This window comes from Uloborus diversus, chromosome 6 (genome assembly GCF_026930045.1).
Source record: "Uloborus diversus isolate 005 chromosome 6, Udiv.v.3.1, whole genome shotgun sequence".
Taxonomy (NCBI): Eukaryota; Metazoa; Arthropoda; class Arachnida; order Araneae; family Uloboridae; genus Uloborus; species Uloborus diversus.
In genome coordinates this window covers 69871825-69887010 of record NC_072736.1, presented here as the reverse complement: position 1 = coordinate 69887010, position 15186 = coordinate 69871825, and the positions used below count along the sequence as shown (strand labels likewise).

The window sequence follows — 15186 nt, the reverse complement described above, 5'->3', positions numbered from 1 at the left end:
AACTAGGCAGTTTGCTTTCAAATTTTCATCCAAATCAAAAACCTGAAAAATATTTTTTTGAGCAAATATGTATTAAACTAACTATTTTGTTTTCATAACTAATTTGGTGTGTGTGTGTGTGTGTTTTGCAAATGATTATATAAAGAAAAAATTGTTTTGTTTATGAATCATTAAAAAATATATATTTTGTTTATTTCAGTTGCAGTACATTCTGTTTGAAATTAAGAAACTTTGTATAGTTTTGTTATTTTAAGAAAAAGAATTTTATTTATTTTATCGATTTAACTGTGGAATTCAGTGGCATATTCAAGGGGGTTTTGGGAATATCGATCACCCTTTCCCTGAAACACAGAAATTTTACTTTTTAACCGTTCCCCTCTTGAAATCCAACCCCCCCCCTCTGAAATTTTTTCCTTGCTATGCCAGTGGGAAAATTTTATAGTGGGAGAAGTCCTTTTTGTGTTTTAGTTCTTTATTTTCCTGCATGTTGAAAAAAATTGTGTTTGATTTTAAATTTCTCTAAATCATACACAAAGTCAAAAGGAAAAAGTAAAGAAACAGAATCGAATAGTTATTAGTAGGTTAAAAAGCTATCCAAAATGTTACTGATTCCCTTTCAATAGCTGAAGGAAAGTAGAAAAAATGGTAGTTAAGAATTATAGTGTTATGTGTACATGTTCTTAAATACCTGATTGCTTGGTTATGAGATTTAATTCATATGTTTTAGCCAAATTATGCAGATATTAATCCTCGTTGCTGTGAACCTGGAATGAAAAAGAAGTTTGATTTCCTTATGTTGAGTCCATTTCAGAGTCATATCATTGATGTAAATTGGTGGTCCGATGAAGTAAGTTTGTGTATGCAAAAATTTGTTGTGTTTCCTTCAGAAATGATGCATTTGAGCTGTTAATTTCAAACAATGATAAACACATTGTAAGAAAAAGCGTGAATAGAATTTTGATAGATGATTGTTTTATGGAGATTTTATGGTTGATAGATGACCTTTACTTGAGAAATTCATGTTGACTTTTTTTCTTCCTTTTTTTGCAAAGTTGTAATATAAAAAACTTCTTTTAATGTTATTTGACTTATTTTTTTATAATTCTTAATTTTATAACCAGTATTCTATGTTCAAATATGCACTCACTATTTGGATTGCTGAAATGATTGGTATATATTATTATCTACTTTATTTAGAGATTTTCAACTTCATTCTGATTTTGTTTAAGGTATAAAAAGCACTGCAAAGTAACATTGTATCAATAGTAACGGGTAAAAAATTGTGCATGAATATTCCTATCATAAATAGAGTTTGAGCAAGAAGTACCGAGGAGCACCTTGGTTGCTTTGATTTTGATATAATTGATCATTGTATCCATTGTTTCATTAATTTACTTTCAGATTGAGACGTGTGATATCTTAATAATACATAGAGACACTAGTGACGCTGCTTGAAAAATTGTTGAACAGTATTGAGAACCAAATGCTTTTTTGAGCCCAGCCAGAGCCACTTCTTCCCCATACTGCAATTTTCATAAAATTTCTTGATTAGTAAAGCGTGATCAATAAAAACATTAATTACTTCAAAACATTGTTTTTTCTTCTAAAAGTAACTTCGAAAAATGTACCAAAACTTCTTTAAAAATCTTGAAAAACTTGTTCAATCGTAATTTTACAATTCAAAATTTTAATGAGATGAGCAGTTCTAATTTTATTATTGTAGATATATATGCTGTTAGACTTTCTGGATGAAATTTTCGTATCAGGAGTAGAATCAAGTCTGTTGCTGTGTTGATCTCTGACACGTCAATGATGAACTCTGTTTCAGACATAGATCGCTTGTTTGGAAGAAGAGTACCACAATACGAACATTTTAATTTTCCTTTTTTTTGCTTAAAGGCCTTCAATGGATGTCGTCTTTATTGGAAAATAATGACAGATTTTTGTTCGAATATTAACCACTGGAGAGCACAGCAAACTTACTTTTCTTAATGCAAATTGCCTGAAGAGTTCAACTTCAAGCTCTTCCCCTTGGAGGTGTGCACAGGGGAGGGGGAGAAGGGACACTTGTTAGCCCGTGCCTGAAGGAAGCCTTACATTTTAAAAACTAGGCGTGAAATATATGGGTAAACAATATGGAGGGAGGCCTGGAAACGTCGGTTGTGACAGGCCCCTGTTAGGAAAATGCTTCCATTTTAGTTCTTGGAGAAATTCCTAAAAAGCTAAAAAGTGTTTTTAAAAAAAATAGAACTTGTTTTTGTACTTAACTTGGTAAACTATTCTACTTTCCTAAACTGGCGTATGCGAATGTTTACCCCTCTGTGTCTAAAGAACCAACTCACGTGTTTACCAGCTGAAGCCATATGACGTCACAGCGTAAGTGTTGAGTAACAGGCTGCTTATGCTGATGTGAAAAATAGTTTTAAAAGTTTTCACAGGGTTGAAAATCTCTGAGAGTTGAGATGTAATTTTATATCGAATCATGCAAAATACGCTGTGTGTCATGTAGTTACGTATGTTTAACTGTAGCCATAAAATGTGTTCTTTCACTTGCTCTCTCTCTTTTGGGTCTTGACCGCCACTGCAATAGGTTGGTGTTATTTTGCATTAGTGCTGACATTTTGCACCTGTGAGCCAGTCATGGGCTCTTAACTTATTTTTCCACTGAGAGGAAGTGGATAAAATTTGATATGTGTTGAGTGTTTCGTTCAACCTTCTAAAAGAGCAGGGATGTTCATAAAATTTTTCTGCCCTAACTGTTAGAGGATTCGGTCAACGTGCTCCAGTAAAGCATAAAAATCTCCAACGTAACTTAAGAAGGTGTTACGTCTATTCTGATGTGTCTTCGGTTGACTTTGCTGTTTCCTAATTCCAACTAGGATTTGCCGTGGTCAGGGTTGGCAAGTTTCTGCCGAGGTGGTTGAAAACAATGGTAGGAACCGGTTAAAACCAGCATGGCAAAAACCACTTTCTGCCACTTTGGGACAGAAACTGGCAAAAACTCACAAAATGAAAAATTCTTGATACACAACAAAAAATGCATGGAAAAAATAATTAATTGTTAATGAAAGTACTGTAATTTTATTAAAAAATTATCAAATGTTACATTGTTTGGACCCTGCAATTGCCTTTTAGAAAAGGTGGTTTCAAAAATCTAAACAGGTTTTCAATTTACTACGCACAAATGAGAAATTTTAGAATATTCTTAAAACAGAAGAGCTAGCAGACAATACATCAAAGAGCAAGCAATGTTCGTGAAACTTTCATCTATTGTATAACTGGTCCACCATGTAGTAACTGGGGTTGAGGTAAAAATTTGACTGGAAAAATAGGTTTTGAGAAATGGGGCCAATTTTTTTTGCAAAGCTGTGACATTAGGTACAAAATGTAGGCAAGTAAAATTCTGGCACTTTCTCCTGAAGCACATGACATGATAATTTCAATCACAAACTATTTAAAGGAAGCATATAAGTGAGCAAATTACAATCAGTAATGCCTGTTTAATTCTGTATGTCACTCCTCTTTCCTAAGCACCCCTATATGATTTTTTATCCTTTGTTAAATTAATCCAAATATTAGCCTGGGAGTTAATACTTGTTTTACTGTGCTGCCATCTAGTGTCGCGTCACAATAACATTATGCTCATAACTTTCATAATGGACCCTGTAGTTGAAAGCCTAGTGGTTCAGTGAAAGCACTTCCAGACTGCATGCCCAAGTTCTATCCCCGGGTACTTCGAAAATAAAAGTTATGTCAAGTGACGCGTGTTCAACAATCAGGCTTGAACAAAAAAAAAATCAGTAAAATTTTGCGGTAGGTTGTGGAAAAATAACTAAAAAGGAAACAACTTAAATTCTGCGATTACAGGAAAAGCCTCAAAACAAAACCCAGAATTTTATTTGTTCATATTCTAGAAAAAAATGGCAACAGATCTTTCTTCTCAATGATTTTCTTCACTCTACTAATTTTAATGAATGCATTGTTACATAAAGTGGAGATGAAGCACTGAATAATAATTTGAATGGAGGAAAGCCTTCAAAAGATATGGATTTTTTGCCAAAATCTAAGTATCATAATTAAGTTTTTAATTGATATCTCCGCTTTAAATAGCCAAACATAAAACCGGGAAAATTAGGAATCTATCGATACCTGGCTTCATTGGCGTTCAGGAGAAGTAACTTGGACATACATAGATACATATGCTCAGTTTTTAATTATATAAGGTGTTTCTCTTTTTTTTTTTTTTTTTCATTTTTTTGCGGTGATTTACATTTTATTGTATTGATGCTTGTGTTTTTGTGTATTAAATGTGATGATTGGCTGATTACTCGACTTAATATTTTTAAGGCTGTTATAATGGTGAGGGTGTGTGGTGCTGTAACAGTTTCATCAATAAATTCTCTGAGGAATCTATTAGGCATTTCTCCAGAATGGTTTGAGCCATCACCAGCTGTTACATCATTTTACAATGGAGGATTTCTTGCTGTTGAGGTAATTTCGCTTGCATAATATTGTTGAATCATAACTAGTTTCATATATTTTTCTTTCTTTCCCACTGTAAAATGTGGCTTTTGTGTGACTCCATACAACTAATTGCTTATGCATGCTTTAAAATTTTTACTCTCCTTTGTTTAATTTAAGTAAAAAAAAAATATATATAACTTTTGATGATACATATGTAGTTTTTCATTTAAATCTTGTGTTATTAAATTTGAATTTTATTTTGTTTGCACGTAACTTTCATTTTTAAACTGAAGAACATTTGCAAATGTGTATTCAAGAAGTGAAAATACTAAATTGATTAAACAGCATACTGCGGTGCTGCAAAAGTGCGGTGCTGCAGCTAAGCTTTTTTTTTCTTTAAAAACTAGAAAACTGCCCATCAATGTATGACAAGTGAATAGTTGTATGTCTACATTTGGGCAAAGCAATTACTGTTTGGTGATATTTTGATATTTGAAATTTTAACCCTAACTCCAGTGAATTAAGCCTAAACTCCAGTAGATAGCGTTAATAGTTGACCACTTTTTCATTTCTTCACTCTCCTAAAATGAGTCTTACCAGTCAAACAGTTAAGTGACCGGATCTAGTTCAACCTTGTCAAAATAAAGCATTTCCCTGCATGTCAAACATTACCAAAAAACGTTATCAAATTATCATGCCGTGGTGTGAGTTTCATTATTGATAACACCTGAAGCGTTACTCGATTATTCGCTATTATATATATGAGGATTTTAGGTATTTTTTCCCCAACTAAGAAATAATAAGTAGACTTTTTCAATTATCTGCAACACATGTCACAGCATCATGCTATCAGTGTTTAAAGTAGCTTTTTTTTTTAAGAACAAGATAAAATATTTGATCAAGTAAGAATGTAATGAAGCTTTTGGTTTTGCATTTTTAAATAATGTTTAGAAATGAAATTCTTACATTTTTGTTGTAAAATCTATATTTCTTTCATCTTATGCCAGTGTGAAGTGAAAATGAAGAATAAGAAACGTTCACTTGAAGATAATAGTGAAGATGATGAAAGTAGTGATGATGATGATGAGCCCTCAATATTTGCTTACAGTGCTGAAATGGCGCAGAAAGCTCTTTACTTCATTTCTGATAGTGAGAGATTTCGACCTCCCAAAAAGAAAATGAAGTAAGTATTGATATTTTAGGAGTGCCTGTTCCCCAAGACCAGCCACAATACCTCAAATACTATGGAGCACTCTGTCGCGTAGTTACGTGGGGAAGGCCGGGGAATAGGCTAAGAAAATCATTCAAAGAAGAACTTGTGTTCGGCCCGTGAATCCGTATAGTGGTGAGCGTTTAAATAAACAAAAGGCATTTCAGCATAAACCAGGAACGGTGAATCCACCCCGCGACAAAGTGAATTCACTAAAAGTTTGATTTGACAGTTTGATCATACAATCTTATTGTTATGGGAGAACTCTAACTCCGAAATGAAATGAATATACATTGCGAGAGCACATAAAAAAAAATGGAGAAGTTGGCATTACAAACATGAACTGAGACCGAAATATTTAAGAAGGGTACTCACGTACATCTGAAATTCTCATGCCGGGTAACGGAAAGCTGAAAGTCCAAACGAAGAATAATCCATGAGAGTTCGTAAACATAACCGATTTATTGTCCCACTTTTTCACATTACAAACGGGAAGCAAGGTCTGCACAAACGCACAAAACAGTGGCAGAACAGACATGTGGTCACAGCATATTAAACATCATGGCACAGCAGTAAAACACAATGCGAAACATTCACTCATCAAATACAGGCACACCGAACTAAAGGACCGCTTAGGAGCCATACTCGGCCGAGCGAATCGGGCCAAGAACCCTTCGCTCTTCAACACGGCGTTCCGATGCAAGCAAAAAATATGATCTCTCCCTAAAAAACGTTGCGTGGCCTTTTTATCAACATTTCATGGAAGCTTCTAGAAGAAAAATTACATCATCCCAATAACCGACTCGAAGCGGTTCCCTGTCCAATACAAATCATTTCAAAACCCAAAACTTTCTTGCGGTTGGCTAAAAGTTCAGTGACCTCAGAAATGCGAATCAATGACGTCATCATAAACTTTCCAGCACGCGCAGAGAAAGGATTCAGCCAACAGCTCTCGATCGGCGCCGGAAATCGAAACAAAAAGAAACTGAATGAATGTGGATTACACCACATTTCCCCCCCTTGACAAAGTTTTGAAAAAAAAAAAAAATTCCGGGCAGCCAAAAAAAAAACGTCAAGTACAACCAGTACAAATAGACACAGGCACACAGCAGACACTGTAAAGTTGCCTTTGAGAGCAGGTGTGAAAAAAAAAATTTTTGCCTGAAGATGGAGATCAAAAAAAAATTAATGTGCATCAGAGTCATCATAACCCAAAATGTTCAAATTCTAAAAAAAATGTGCCACACAAAAGGGACAATCATTGGGAAACAACTATTTACAAAGGCTCAGATTTTCAAAAATTTTGCAACATGGCAAAAACAGCCTCAAACTTCACTAATTCCAATTGAGCCTGAAAATTTCCCAAGAGAGCATCAGTAAACGAAACTCTTCAAATTTCAAAGTTGCCACAAATTTTCTTTTTACATCAAATATGTACAATGGCATGAAGCATGGCCAACCATACAAATTTTCAAAATGCCATACAAACAAACAAAGAGCAACATGGCCAAACAATTTCAAAGTGTAAAAAAAAATTTCGTTTTCAAAGGTTCCACGAAAAGGCCAGAAAAAATTTTGCAAAGCCTCTCAATTGTATCCAAATAAAAAAAATCCTCTTTCATGCCTCTTCATATGTACAAGGATACACAACATTTTTCAAACCAGTATAAAACAACAAAAATTTGATGCATTAAATTTTTGACATGTTATTTCACAATATCAAATTCAAAACTTATTTCCAAAAAAAAAACCTTGCTTCCATTTCAAAAATTTTCTTGAAATTATTTCAAAATATTTACACATCATGCAATCAAAATAATTCAAATGCAATTCACTTTATACATACAGTGTTTCAGCTAACACAGAACATGGGTGCATCAAACTTTCAATCAAAATCAAAAAAAAAAATTTCACTTGAGAAATGCACAAAACTTTTCATTCCAGTCAAAACAAAATATACAAAATGGTCATATTTCAATTCTGCAATATTTACAACCACTAGTGGATCTCAAACTCAAAATGTGTGTACACACTTCAACCAAAAGAAAAAAACATTTACAGCATTAACTCTGATCAGAGATGTTAACTATTCAATTATATCACAAAAAAAAAATTTGCATGCTCTAAATTCACTTCAAAAAAAAACATGGAATTTCACAAACAAACAAAGCAAATATACATGTGTACGCAGAATGCCCATCATTCAAATCAAGTTTTCACACATCATTCAATTGGTACTCCAAGAAGGTTACAATTTTGAATGAGGCACGAAGGAAGATTTTTTTCTTCACTTCACAACTCAATTTTGTACAAAAAAAATTTTTTTTTCCAAATCTGTGAAATTTTGAGGTCGAAATAAAAAAGGCATCAGATCTGAACAAATTTAGATAGCCAAAAATGTACCTCTACAACACCAAAATGGGGAAAAAGGAAGGAAAGCAACATCATTAGGTAGGTGCACCAATTTCAACAGGGCTCAACCCAACCAAGAAGTACCATCAAATGAACCTTTCACACTCAGCAAATCATTTCAACCAGTCAACCTGCAAAAAGGGCAAACAAAAGTGACAATACACAAGTCAAATATTTACATCAATGCATCAAGAACAGCATATACAGCACTTGAAAACAATTCAATCACTCTGTTATATATATAACCCCACATGGCTGTCAAATTTCATAATGCTCCATACACTATCTTGACACAAGAAACGAAAATCCAAAACACATGAAAATTTTGAATGAAAAACAAATGCTCAAAAATGAAACAAAAAAAAAACTTCTTTGTCAAAAAAACAAATCAGAAGACGTTGGTGAAAGCTGCACAAAGCAGAAAGAACAATTCTTGGGATGCGGGGACTAGTGCCGGTTCCAATGAAAAAAGGGGACTCACAAAATTAAAAGAAAATGTACGGCCGCGATGGACAAGCAGAGCTTTCAAGAAAACCAAAACCAAACACAACTGCATGCACAATCGAAAACTGCATTTGCATTGACAATTTTGACCTCTCGAGACGATTCTGAGGCTGCACAGCAGTCCAACCATGCATGACGAAATGATCAGAAATGATCTCATCCAGCCCGCATACTATTTGCATCACAAGAAGAGGTACTCTTTGTACTGAAAGCAACAAACTAACTTCTGAAAAACATTTAAAATGGGACAAAACAACTTTCAAAATCAAAAGGAAAAAATTTTGTGTTTTTCAAAAAAACACCTTGATACTTTTTTTTTCCCTTTGTTAAAAGAAAACAAACTGAAACAAAAAAGATATTTTCCCTAACCAATATTTGTTTGTGTAAAGAGTTATCCTAACCACGATTTACATAAAAAAAAATTTTACAATTTCAACAAGCAGCCAAAATGAATTTTCCGCCACAGCATAGGTCAACTCATCATGCACATGGAACTCCAAACCTACCAAGAAAGTACTGCAATGCAAAAGAATAAATTTTGACAAAAAAAAAAATTTTACAAATACTTGACCGTGAGAGTAATTGAAGAAAGTTCCAGAAGAACAAAAATTTTACTTGAATTTTTCAGGAGACCAGTCCAAATTTTCTTCATTTTTTTTCGTCAATCTTGAATTTTGAATTTAAAAGTTCTTGCTGAAAAAGAAAAAAAGTTCGTGAGAGTGTTACACCAAAAGAATGTCGTCAGCTACCACATGAGGACGTCAACAGGCATGGCACAACGTCAGGTGACAGGAGGACACCAAAGGCTCATCAGCAGCTGGTTCAGACACAGTCAAACACATCATTGGGAGCAGGCGATCACATCTGAAGGGCAGGTCAGCCAAAACATCAGGCAGGCAGCAGATCTCATCAAGGCAGTAGCTCGCATGGACACAAGAAGAGGCACTAACGGCGGTTTCTTAACGGATAGGGACATCTCATTTCTGGATCAGGAATTGAAGCTCGAGGGCTGGGAGGCACTGGAGCATCACCACAGGGACTGGCATCTCGGGAAAGGCAAGCAGAGGGCACAGCATCAGCATTCGGACTCTGATGGGGCGACAGGACAGGCGGCTCAGCATCCAGTCGATCGACACTCACTTCAGGTGAAGGTGGTCGCAACACGGGTATGTCAACAGGCTCATCAGGAACAGGGAGTTGATACGGTTGAGGCGAATCAGGACGCTGAACAACATCATCGTTTGGCAACTGATTTTCTTGAAGATAAGGAAGACGTTTCTGGACCTTGATCAATCGGTTGATGTGTATCTTTTTCAGAGGTGCCGCTTTATTATTCAGTTCTTGAATGAGCACAAGAACAGGAGATACTATACGTTTACAAAAGAAAGGTCCACTAAAGGATGGACGAAACTTATTTTTCGACTTAAGATACAGCCAGTCGCCTGCGTTGATCTTTCGAGATTTACAATTGGAATTTTGGGTCTCATTTTGTGCCAACTTCTTACTTACAGAATTCTGGTAAACCTCCCGATAAACAAATTGCAATTGCTCTAAAAGTTTGTGCAATTCAAAAGCCGAATCCAAAGATGGATTAATATTAAAATTAACAATGTCTGTAATTAATGATAATTCTCGACCGAAATGAACTAGATTAGGAGAGAATTCAGTAGTTGAATGTGTGGACGCGTTATAACAGGCTTTATGAACATCAACAGCATAATCAAAATCAAGACCTGATGCTAGCAAAGCTTTAATCGAAGTTTTAATGGATAGGTTCACTCTCTCACTCAGAGTGTTAGCTTGGGCATTAGCCGACGTAGTGTGCCTTAACTGAATATTAAAAAGCTGATTAAATTTAGCAAATAGTTCACAATTGAACTGACGACCAAGATCTGTCAAAACTAATTCAGGTCTACCAAACAAAGTGACGTATTTAAAGAAAGACTTAGCAACTGACACAGCAGTTATATTATTCAAAATATACAACTCTAAGTGTCTCGAAAAGGCATCAATGACAGTTAAGATATATTTGTTATTGCCGAGGGGTCCAACGATGTCGAGTGTCACTAGTTGATTGCATTTAACAGGTGAAAAGGTTTCCTGAAAGGGTGCTTTGTTTATACGATGAGGCTTAGCCTGAATGCACTTGGTACAACTAGCACAGTAATTTAAGCAGTCAACATACATTCTCTCCCAATAAACATTTTTAGTTAGAAATGCATAAGTCTTATTTATGCCAAGATGTGAATGATGAGCAATACTTAAAACTTTAGCTTTTAAAGAATCAGGAATGACAATTTTCAAATTTTCCTGATCATCATTAGATGAATTACTTTTGCACATCATTAAAACCAAAGTTTCAGGATGGATACAAAATTTGTTATGTTTCTCAAGAGCAACTCTATTAAGAATATTATTATAAATGACAGATAATTTAGGATCTTTTAATTGCTCTTTTAAAATTGCCGACTGAGTTACTTGCAACAAAGGATCTTTCTCCTTTTCTCCAACATCAATTAAACTCAACACATTAACACAATGTTGTAAAAGTGTACCAGAATTCTGTACATTATCAACAAAATTAACATTTTGATCAGAACCATCAGTGTTTACACAATTCCCAGTATTATCCTCATACACTTCAACAATTTCCGGTAAAACTTCCCCCTTATCGAAAGTTGTGTCAACCACAGGGTTAATTCGATTATCACGTAACAAAGAAGGATCTGATACTATATCAACTTGATGATTTGTAAGGTCTGTGCGAGAGAGCATGTCAGCAAATAAATTTTTTTCACCAGCCAAATGTAAGAAGGAATAATTGTATTCAGATAAAGTCATTAGCCACCGAGTAGTTAAAGATGCAGGAGACGAGTTTTTACTGTAAAATTTCAGACTTTTGGCATCACATAATAAAAAGATGTGGCGATTAAATATGTATGACTTGAATGCTTCGAGAGTCTTCACAATTGCCATCAATTCTAGCTTTATAGCAGGATACCTTGTTTCAGCTGGAGAAAGCAATTTCGAGAAGAAAGAAATTGGGATAAACAAACCTTCCCTCTTTTGCAAGAGCACACCACTTATTGCCAGTCCACTTGCATCTGTGTTCACATAGAATTTCTCATTCCAGTTCGGTTGAACAATATATGGATTCTTGAAAAACACTTCTTGCAATTTTTGAAAACATTCATTTACTTCATCTGTCCATTTAAAAACTGCTTTAGGATGGGTCAACTGATTCAGTGGATGAATCAAATCAGAAAATTTGTATATGAGTGTTCTGTAATACGAGCAAATACCAATGAAACGCTTCAGCTGCTTCTTTGTTTTTGGTGGAGGAAAGGAAGTAATTTTCACAATATTTGACGAGATTGGCAAGACTTTATGTTGAGAAATCTGGAATCCCAGGTAATCTATTTTGTCCATGAAAAAATGACATTTCTTTGGTGACAGAGTCAAGTTAAAGTCTTTAAGGACTGAAAACAGTTTCTGAAGCTTAACCTTCATCTCATCAAAGGTTCTTGAAGCTACAATCAAATCATCTTGATAACTAAAGATTCCATCCATGTTTGTTTGTTCACAAACAGTGTCAGAATAATGTTGTTGTATGCTCGCTCCACAGGCCACGCCAAAAGGAATTCTGTGAAAAGCATAAGTACCCCAAGGTGTTGTGAAGGAGAATTTGTCTCGGTACTCTTCTGGTAAATCAATTTGATGATAGGCAGCATGTAAGTCCAAAGTTGAAAAATATTTGTATTCTGATAATGAGTTGATCAGGGAATGGATCTTCGGAAGCGGGTAAGATGAATGAACAATTATGGCATTTAAAAGTCTTAAGTCTAAGGCCAATCTGTACTTTTGTACACCTGATCCGTCATCTTTTTTCTTCACCAGGAGACAGGGGCAACCATAGTTAGATAAATTCCTAGAAATCACGTTAGCCTCTTGTAACTGATTTAATTGATTTTTAGCTTCTTCTTGAAGACTCTGAGGTATGGGGAAAGGAAGCGCCTTAATTGGATAATCATGAGTGAATTGAAAATCAACTCTGATTCTGTCTGAATGACCGAGAGAGTTCAAAGAACTTGAAAAACACTGTGTATTTTCTTTCAACAAATTTTGCATGTCAGACAGTTGATTATCCTTTAAATGAGCCAAATTAAAATTTTCCAAGTTAAATTCTTTTTCCCTGAGTTGCACAACTTCATTAGACGCCTGAATAAAGTTCAGTGAATGCTCATTATTTTTATTCTCAATCTCCTGAATATGGTCAATTTGACTCAAATGCCCCAAAGTCATGTTTTTATTGAGATGAACTTTCTGGGAAGAATGGTTCTCAACGTATAGATAAAAAGAATTTTTCTTGCACAGCTGCCCATTCGGATCCTCATCAATAGAAATTATCGACTCTTCAATTTTAACTGAATTAACCGAATCACAAATTGTAAACAAAAAATGTGATTTGTTGTCTAACTTCCCATGAGCAAAAACTTTAATGAGAGCAGTTTGTTTTGGTTCAACAAACTGTTTAGAAAAAACCTGAACTCTATTCATTGCTTCCAAACTGGGAGATGTGTAAGCACTACAATTATTACACAAGTTCACATTGTTGTCAAGTTCATGAGGGCTCCTCAACAAAGGAAATTTGTTACCGTCATAAAATAATGCATTCTCTTTAGGAAGAATATACATGTTATGTTTAGTTAAGAAATCATAACCAAGAATTCCCACAAATGGAGAATTATCTCTGATATTCATAGTGTAGAAAGAATGACGAAAGAAATTACTTTGAATTTTAAATGAGAATTCTACACATGAAATAAAATCTACACTGGAATTCACAGTGGATACAGTTATTCGTCTTCCTAAATTTTTGATTTTGACAATTTGTTTAATTTTCTGGACAACATCATCACTCAAAATGCTAAGACTAGCTCCAGAATCGATTAAAAAAGGAAAAAACAAATTAGAAATTTGAACTTTGACTAATGGCAACTTATTTGACAAGTCCTCATGATGTGAACTTTGTAATCTTACATTTACCAGAGCTGCAGGAATAAATTCCTGAGCTTCAACCGACAATGACGACTTATTTTTCACAGGAGAAGTTTGAGTTGCAAGAGTTTTGCCAATTTTAATGACACCGGTGGATTTTTGAACAGGTCTCGAGTAAGTATGACCACTAGAGCGAGTCATATCTGACACATTACCACCACGAGTAGAATTATTTTGGCCAGAAGGGTTTACATTATGAAAATTTGGCACCGAGTTATTGAAAATAGGTGGTTGTGGTACAAAGAGAATATTATGAGGTGTAAAAGACATATTATTTTCAGAAAAATTATGAAAACCAGGTGGAGGAGGTACAGGAAAATCAACACCACAATTATGATACAGATCATTAGAGTTCATGTTAGCATTTTGTGTGGCATTTATGACATTGCTTTGATTTACAGTACACAAGGAACTCATGTCCTTTGCATCATGTACCATACGAACATTTGAATTACCACCTGGACAAGAATTAACAACATTTTTGTCTTTGTTTGGACAGAAATTATAACTATAATTAGGCAAAAACTCTGCAGTATGGTGAACTGGCTGTGGAAAGTGAAATCTGGGCTCTGGGTTTTGTACCAACAGACTTCTATTTTGAATTTGATGATCAGAGGTTACCACTGGTGCACAATTTTGAAAAGACAAAATTTTTTCTGATGCCTGTGGGTCAGATTCATTGTTTGAATACACAAAAGATGTTTGGGAAGCATTAACACACTTAATGGGAGAATACTGTGTACCCATATCATTGTATTGAATTTTATCTTTTATAATTCTCGAAAAACTCAGACAGTTCACCTGATGATTTCTGAACCTGTTATTAAACCTCTGATTTTGACGATAATTATCATTTCTGAAATTATATCTAATGGCTCTAGAATTCGATTGATTATCAGTATTAGAAAAATTTCCCGACACAGGTCTTTCAAAATAATCAGAACGGCCCAAGGGCTCAAAATTTGAATTATGAGATTGGCTGAAAAAATTGTTTCGACCACTAGAAATATTAGACCTAAGTCGTCGATTTTGAAATCGAGCACTGTTGTTCATTTGTTTTAAATACACAAAACATCTTTCTTGCACATGACCAGCTTTACCACAAAATCTGCACAACAGTTTTCTGAATTGACGGTTTTGAGGAAATTGTCTTGACGACACCTCAAATTGTTTAGATTCACAAGCAGAATTACTAGGAATAGTGTCCAAATGCTCCTGAGAAGCAAACAATTTTTGTTTTGGATAACCATCATTTTGTCTAGCTTTAGACTGAACACCCCTTTTATTTTGATCCAGTTGCAATTCTAGCGAAACAATTTTTTTCTGTAGTGCCAAAACATGTTCATCAGAAAATTGAGGATTCTCATAGGATTTAACATCATCTTTCAATTTTTGCAATTCCTCAATTTTTTTTACAGCCAAGTCAAATGACTTGATGTCAAGTTCTAAAATTTTGACTCTAAAGTCTGACGGAATGGTAGACAACAATTTTTGGTACATTATTTCATTTTGAAATTCAGGATTCTTAATTTTGAAAA

The 15186-nt window shown here is 34.6% G+C and overlaps 1 protein-coding gene across 1 annotated transcript in view; it reads left to right on the top strand.

Annotated features, from left to right (window-relative positions):
* LOC129224800 (NBAS subunit of NRZ tethering complex-like) overlaps window positions 1-15186 on the top strand; it is a 148290-nt gene that overhangs the window by 3944 nt on the left and 129160 nt on the right. Inside the window, exons 4-6 of the mRNA XM_054859349.1 lie at window positions 728-847; window positions 4348-4491; window positions 5472-5647. Of these exons, the coding sequence (XP_054715324.1) occupies window positions 728-847; window positions 4348-4491; window positions 5472-5647 (440 nt within the window). The remainder of the gene's footprint in view (window positions 1-727; window positions 848-4347; window positions 4492-5471; window positions 5648-15186) is intronic.